An 8,391-nucleotide genomic window follows, 5' to 3' on the forward strand; every position below is an offset into this window, starting at 1 on the left:
AAAAAAAAAGAGAGAGAGCGAGAGAAGACAAACCATTGGTGGAAGGAAGCAAGAAGTCTTGACCACAATGGACTTTATATTACTTGTCATTTGCATTTACTGTACTAGTTTGAGTAAGAAAAGAGAAATAGAAGATGTAATAACACCAATTTAACAAGTTACGTTACAGTGATACTGTCATTTTGGGTAAGAAAGTTGTTTGTTGGTTTGCTTCTTACATTGTTACATGTTTATAGCCCTGGTCTCTGCTCACTAAATTGCCAGGTACCAGGATAACCAAATTACCATACAGTTCCTCTCAGATTGGTACTTCCTTTACTGAAAACCACAAATACTCCGCTTTACCAGGTATCAGCTAATTCTTAAATCTCATTGTATGAGGTTATTAGAAGCATCTCATCAACCAAACCTCCTTGATGGCCTCTGCTTTGCTTAACAGTCCCCTTGGTTATAGACTGTTAATCAAAAGATTTGTGGTTTGAGCCCATCCAGTGGCTTCACAGAAGAAAAGCTTAGGGACCTGCTTCCATATAAATTATAGTCAAGGGGAAAAATACAAAAAACAAACACCTATGTCAGGAAACATCACCAACAACAAAGTATTCTATCTACTTGTTATATGAAGTGTAAACATAAAATTATGTGCCTGCCTCCACTGTAAACAGCACAGAAGATTGTTAATTAAAACAGTCACCTTGGGGGACAAGCCACTCATTATGGTTAGGTTGCCATTTCTTAAAATGTTTTAGGAACTCTGCTTTTGGAATTATCTTCAGATAGTGCTACACAGAATCATACGCTTTTTGAGCTGGAGGGAATTCTCAGGTCAGAACTCTTAGTTCAGCATTTTATCTAATGCTTCATCCATTTTCTAACATGCCTCAGCCAGCTGTTCTTCAATCTTCATTCATTTATCCAGTGTGTGTCCTGAAGCACACCCTTGAAGCTGTGGACAGTGCAGTGATAAATAGCTGAGTCCCTGATCTCATAATTTAATAAGAGAGACTGGTATGTAGATGGATCATTCTAACACAACTAGGCAAATGTCACAGCTGAGGCAGGAAGATAACACAGAGTTCCTTCAAGAGATGATATTTGATTTGCCTTTGGACGAAAAAAGTTAAGTTTTCCAGATAGAGACTCCGTAGTTTGTTTATGTAAATCCCAATCAGTGGATGGATATCATTAAGGGTGGGCTTGGGGAGACTCGAGGTATTAAGGAGTGAAGGAAGCCTAGAACATTTGGGAAGTAGTGAGGGGTATGGGAAAGTTGGATGTGAATGGATGGATAAGGCGAATTTGGATAGAAATGAAAGCTCTGGGAGGAGTTGTATGAAACAGTAGGGCAAACAGCCTAGGAGAAGTGGTGACAGAGAGCAGAGTGCAAGACTTGGAGGGGCTTGAAGAAAGAGCATACTGTTTAAACTTCTCTAATGAGAGACATCTCCTGATGAAACCAACTCCCTATTTGGGCCATTTTATAGGTTTGAAAGATCTTTCAATATGTAGCCAAAACATGCTCTACTTTAGTTGTTGCCCTTCTGCTCTGTTTTTACTCTTCTACTTAACTACACAGAGCATAATTAGTATTTCACAGATCAACCCTTGCAGAATTGGAAACAGCTATTGTTGTTGTAACGTAGTGGTTACGAATCGGGCTGCAAATCTTAAGGTCAGCGGTTCAAAACTACCAGCTGCTCCGTGGGAGAAAGATGAGGCTTTCTACTCCCGTAAAGATTTACACCCTCGGAAACCTTATACAGGGTCGCTATGGGTCGGAACCGACTCGACGGCACATAACAACAACAACAACAAATTGTTGTTGTGAAGTACCGTCGAGTCAGGTTCCGACCCACAGCGATTAGGTCACCATAAATATCTCTTCTCCCAGCTCAGTGCTTTCTTTACATGTGTTTTTCTGTACCATGTGTTCGTCTTCTCATTCTCAGCTCAATCTTCAGTGCTGGACTAATTCCGTTTGGTTAACATTCCCCTTTAAATTTGGTACCTGGAATGAAACACACTATTCCAAATGTGGTTTACCATCCCAGTCTTTGATCTGCACTCAAGCATCAAATTAAGTTACCAAGCAGACATACCACACTATTGACTCATGCTGAACTTACCGTCACCTACCATGTGTGCTGCTGGGAAGCTCATTCCCTAGTTTGTCTAGGGACAGATGTTTTTAGAATGTGAGTATATAGCTTTACATTGATCCATTGAAGTATTTGCCCTGTCCATGTATAATCTATTTCTGCAAACTGTTATGAGCTTTTAGAATAGATCTTCTAGTTTTAATATGTCTTCTCTGAAATTAGGGAAAGCATGAAGCCATTGTCCTATTCCAAGTTCTTTAAATGATATATCATGAGAAAAGGTTACTGTGTTGTTGTTGTTGTGAAATGCTGTCAAATCATTTCCAACTCAAAGCTGAGGGGCTGATGAGTTTGAACTGCTGACCTGGCAATTCAAACTGACCTTGTGGCCCAGTGCTTATGCTACAGTGCCACATGAGGACTTCAATGTTAACATGTTGTTGTTTTTAAGTGTCATTGAATCAGTTCTAACTCATAGAGACCCAGTATAGGATTTCAGAGGAGTAGATGGTGAAGTTTGAACTTCTGACCTTGAGGTTCAAACTGACCTTGTGGTCCAGTGCATTTTCCTGTAGCACCATACCAGGACTCCAAGTTAATATCTTGTTGTTATTGATAAGTGCTGTTGAGTCAGTTCTGACTCAAAGCGACCCTGTATAGGGTTTACAGAGAGCAACTTGTGAGTATCAACTGACAACTTTGTGGGTCACAGTCCAGTGCTTATCCTACAGTACTACACCAGTAGCCCAAGGTTAATATGTTGAGTTTTTTCAAGTGTGCAAACTAGGATACTTTTTATTTTGTTCTCTTATTTTTTAAAAATATTTTATTGTGAATTATACGATATTTTACATTGGAGAACATTAGCTTTACATTCATCCTATCGTATATAATTTCATTGCCATGGTTACAATCCCCTCCATGCATCCTCAACCAACCAAAGGGTATACCCTGCAAGCCTGCCCCCTAATTGTCAGCACACAGTCCCTCTCCCTCTCTGGGTCTAGAGTCCCCGGCCGCTCCATCTTTCCACGTTGTTGTCTCTGCCTCCATCTCTGGCATCACTGCTTCTTTGGGTATGGTCCTATACTCTGCTCTTCTCCCTTGATGGTTCCGGAGACCTCCACTACTGGACTGCAAAGTCAATCACTCACATCCCTTTGCTACAAAATGTCCACCTTTACATTTCCAACACTAGCAGTCAGTCTTGATAACAATTATTCACCATTGTACTACAGGGAACCTAACCCTATCTCCTTTTCATTAGCCATGCCCAGACAGATTGGATACAACTCAGTGGAGATTCTGCCTTCCTCCGTATCCTCTGGATCTAGGATACCTCTTGATCTAGGCTTCCTCTTGAAAGCTTGTAAGCCAGTCATTTCTTGCCACCCCCTCACATTTTGGGTAGCCAATGTCCAAGTTGCCCATTCCTGTCTACTTTATGTGTGGAGGGGGTGGGAATGATCCTCGCTGTAAAAATTTGTTCCCTTTTTTGAACTATTGCATCCATAGGTGTAGGTCCAGTTCATCAAATTGTATCAGAATACTCTTTCTTTCCTCTTCTAGCTGAGTTCTGATCATCCAGTCATTGAAGACAGGACAAGTGTGGGTGTTCTTATGCATAGGTCCTCTCTTCTTATCAGCAGGATGCTTCACTCTCCACTCTAGTCTTCTGTGGCTATGTCACTGACTCTGGGCCCAAGAGTCCCCAGGTCTTGCCACACTGCTGGCTGACCAGGTCTTCACCCAGGTTCACAAGAGTCTATTGAACTTTGTGAGGCTTAGCTCACAGCTTCATTGCTGTTTTTCTCTCCCTTCCCCTTATCAGTGACCAACGTGGTCACCAATCAGTGTGTATTCCCATTGAGTCTTAGTCTTGGAAGGGGGTTTATCCTGAGGGGACCCAAACACTTGCCTTGTTGTCTCCTGGGCGAGCAACTTGCTTGTTCTTATAGTAATCAGTCAGACTGCCTACAATATTTTGTATTTTTCCTGTCGGTCTTTCTTTCAAGAAGTATCTTCTGTTCTTCTAGCTGCTCCAGGGTGGTCTGCTTGTCCTTTCAAGTGGAAATTTCCCACCTCAGAAGATTCTGGATGCTGATCAGGATTTCACCTATGGTCTTATGTAATGCAGAGGTTCCACAGGAAGCCTCCTTCACTGGGCACGTTGTAGCCCTATTTTAGGTATTCCATAATATGTTGCTTTTAGGTGCCATTGAGTCGGTACTGACTCATAGCAACCCTATGTGCAACAAAACCAAACACTGCCAGGTCCTGGAACTCTGTAAATTCACATCAAGAACTTCTCAAGACTAAACTTTACGTGCCACCATGTATTTTCATATTTGAATTGTTGTTGTTGTTAAGTGCCATCAAGTCAGTTCTGACTCCTAGTGACCCTGTATAGGGTTTCCAAGGAGTGGAGTTTGGTGGGTTTGAACTGCTGACCTTGTGGCAGTTCAATATTTTAGCTGTGGCAGAAAATATTTTAAACTTTTCTATTTTTGGATTTGAGTTATGGTATTGGAGAAGAATATTAAAAATACCATGGACTACCAGAAGGAAAAAAAAAAATCTGTGCTGGAAGAAGCACAGCCAGAAGGCCCTTTAGAAGCCAGGTTAACAAGATTTTGTATCTCATACTTTGGACATGTTACTAGGAGGGATCACTCCCTGGAGAAGGACATCATGCTTGATAAAGTGGAGGGAAAATTAAAAAAAAAAAAGAGGAAAACTCCAAATGAGATGGATTGGCACACTGGCAGCAAAAGTGGTTCTAACGCAATTAGAATTGTAAGGATGAGTGAGGACCATGTCGTGTTTCATTTTGTTGTTCATAGGATCACTATTAGTCAGAATCGACTCAACAGCATCTAACAAAAACAACAACATTTTTGGATTTGGAATCATTAGGGAACTTACTTTCATAAGTAGTCACACTGACACTTTTTGAGTCTCCACTTTTTCTTTTTTTCTTCTGCACTAATTCCATAGTTAGAATTTCTTTTTTGACATCCTTTCATCCTTTTGAGCAGACTGTTCTTTAAGTTGGTAGTGAGAAATTTTTACTTATATCTACTGAAATATGTGTAAAACTCTGGAATCATGGTTATCTGTCTTATTACATGCCATTTCTATATCACAAACTTTTGTTGTTTCCTTATGAATTTTAAGAAAACATGTGTGCCCTTGAAAGTACCATCAATTCTACCTTCTTCTTTAAGCAATTCCTTCTTAGTGATCAAATAAGTTTCCCTCTTTGTTACTCTTGCATTCTAGAATATGTTAATTTTAGATATGATTTCAACAAGAATGGCTCAGCAAAAACTAATGCATTTTCTTTAAGAAAAAAACTTTTATTAATTTTTTGCAGGGAGGATACGGAGTAAGAGGAGCTCTGGTAGCGTTGTGGTTATAAGTTGGGCTGTTAACCTCAATATCAGCAGTTTGAAACTACCAGCTATTCTATGAAAGAAAGATGAGGCTTTCTGCTCCCGTAAATATTTACAGCCTTGGAAACCCTATACAGGGTCTCTATGAGTAGGACTCCAAAACATACCACAACCGCCATAAGGAGTAACTTACTTCTTACTCTTAACTACCCTACTCCCAATAAATAAAGAAAAATTTCTTCTTTCAAAAAGAAAAAAAGAAAAGAAAATGCATTTTCCATTGTGGAATTGTAGGCTAAGCTCTGAACTGCTAACTACATGGTTGGTGGTTCTGAATCCAAGAGTTGCTTCTTGGAATCCCAATACCAGGTCACTATGAAGCAGAACCAAGTTGATAACAACAGCAGGAGTAAGGACTTAGGGTTAGAATTCAGACAATTGGTAGGTTTAGGCTAGGCATGGGTTTCCTGGTGAGAAGCCATAGGATAAGCACTTGATTGCAAGTTCAGTTTGAACCACAAGGTCTGCGATTCAAACTCACAAGCTGCTCCTTGGAAACTCTATACAGGGTCACTATGGGTCAGAGCTGACTAGACAGCACTTAACAACAGGTTTCAGGTAGTGTTAGGGTTATGTTAGAGTTTGGCTAGGGCAAGAAGTATTGTTTGGATTGCAGATTGGTTTATTTTTTTAATGTTTTCTTGAAATCTATTTGATTCCATCTTCACTTGAAAGTTCTGTAACTACATTCATTATTCCCTCTTTTTACTTATTGGTTTTGTTGAAGTTGTTGTTGCAAACTGATAACTCTGTTTTTCTATTTTCAGTCATAGATTTGTTTTACTTTGGATACTGCTATATATGTATTTGAGCTCTGGTTAATGTTGTCATATATGTGAATCTCACTTTGTTGTCTACTGTTGTTGGTTCTTTGTCCAAAGAACTCCCTATAGTGTTTTTTTGTAAGGTTGGTCTGGTTTTTACAAATTCTTTTAATTTCTATTTATCTTGAAATGTCCTAACTGTGCTCTCATATTTGAGGGGACATTTTGCTGGATAGATGATTCTTACTTGGCATTAAAAAAAATATTATTTCAGCATTTTATATATGTCATCCCATTGTATTCTTGCCTGTACGGTTTCTGGTGAGAAATTAGAGTTTAGTCTTATTAGTTCTTTGTAGATGACTTTTTTTTCTTCCCAAGCCACTCTCGGGATTCTTTCCCTGTCTTTGGTTTTGGAGAGTTTGGTGATTTTCTTTCAGAGTCTACACTCTTAGTAGTTAATCCAGCTTCTTGAAAGTATACCTTCACATTTTTCATGATGTTAGGGAAGTTTTCCTCCAATGACTCTTCAATAATTTTATGTATTTTTAAAAATCTCTTCTTGTTCTGGAAATCCCATCACATGTAAGTTATTACTCTTGATGTTGTTCCACATAATTCTTAAGCTTTCTTCAAATTACTTTGTTCTTTTTTGTGACTGCTCCTGTGTTGTTGCTTTTGTTGTTGAGTGTCATTGAGTTGATACCAATTCACTGTAACCTATGCACAACAGACTGAAACACCACCCAGTCCTACACCAACCTCACAATCCTTGCTTAAGCCTGAGACCATCACTTCTGTCACTGTGCCAATCCATTTTGTTTGGGGTCTTCCTCTTTTTCTCTGACCCTCCACAATATCAAACATGATAGTCTTCTTGCTAGGACTTGACACTCCTGGCAATAATATGTCTGAAGTATGAAAGACAAAATCTGGCAATCCTGGCTTCCATGCGTATTCTAGGTCTACTTCTTTCAACATATCTCTTTGTTATTTTGGCAGTCAGTGGCACACTTTTAATATTCTCCTCCAACACCATAACTCAAATGCATCAATTCTTCTAAGTCTTCCTTATTCAATGTGAACTTCCACATGCATATGAAGTTATTGAAAATTCATGGCACGTGTCTGGCATACCTTAGTCCTCAAACTGACGTCTTTGCTCTTCAACACTTTAAAGAGGTCTTGCGCAGATTTTCCCAATGTAATACATTGTTTGATTTCTTGACTGCTGCTACCATGAGTGTTGATGGTGAATCCAAGCAAAATGAAGTCTTTCTTTTCTCCATTTATGTGCATGTTGTTTATTGATCCAGTGGTGAAGATTTTTATTTTCTTTATATTGAGGTGTAACCCATACTGAAGACTGTGGTCTTTGATCTTCATCAGTAAGTATTTTATGTCCTCTTTGCTTCAGCAAGCAAGGTTGTATCATCTGCATATCACATGTTGTTAATGAATGTTCCTCTAATCCTGATGCCAAGTTTTTCTTCATATAATCTAGCTTCTGAGACTATTTGCTCAGCATACAAATTGAATAAATATGGCGAAAGAAAACAACCCTTGTGCACACCTTTCCTAATTTTAAACCATTTGATGTTCCCTTGTTCTGCTTGAACAACTGCCTCTTGGTCTACGTACAGTTTGCTCACGAGCACAATTAAGTGCTCCAGAATACTCATTCTCTGCAATATTGTCCATAGCTTGTCATGATCTACACAATCGAAAGTCTATGTGTTGTTAATAAAGCACATGTAAACATCTTTCTGGTATTCTTTGCTTTCAGTCAAGATCCATCTGATGTCAGCAAAGATACCCATCAGCCTACATCATCATCTGAAAATGGTTTGAACCTCTGGAAGTTCCCTGTCAATGTATGATTGCAGCCACTTTTGTATTTATCTTTAGCAAAATTTTACTTGGATGGGATCTCAATGATATTGTCCAAAGATTTCCACATTCCATTGCATCACCTCTCTTTGAAATGGGCACAAATATGGATCTCTTTCAGCCAGTTAGTCAAACAGTTGTCTTCCAAATTTCTTGGCATAGATGATTGAGTGCCTCCAGCGC

At 39.2% G+C, this 8,391-nt stretch overlaps 1 protein-coding gene across 2 annotated transcripts in view; it reads right to left on the reverse strand.

Moving 5' to 3' along the window:
* The window catches only part of RARB (retinoic acid receptor, beta), a 621,377-nt gene that overhangs the window by 500,741 nt on the left and 112,245 nt on the right, over positions 1 to 8,391 (reverse strand). Inside the window, exon 4 of one of the 2 annotated variants that reach the window (XM_006851621.1) lies at positions 4,860 to 4,878. The exons of the other annotated variant lie outside the window; for it this stretch is intronic. Within the exon in view, the coding sequence (XP_006851683.1) occupies positions 4,860 to 4,878 (19 nt within the window). The remainder of the gene's footprint in view (positions 1 to 4,859; positions 4,879 to 8,391) is intronic. 2 annotated transcript variants of the gene reach the window in all.

The sequence above is a fragment of the Chrysochloris asiatica genome, unplaced genomic scaffold, assembly GCF_000296735.1.
Source record: "Chrysochloris asiatica unplaced genomic scaffold, ChrAsi1.0 scaffold00030, whole genome shotgun sequence".
NCBI lineage: Eukaryota > Metazoa > Chordata > Mammalia > Afrosoricida > Chrysochloridae > Chrysochloris > Chrysochloris asiatica.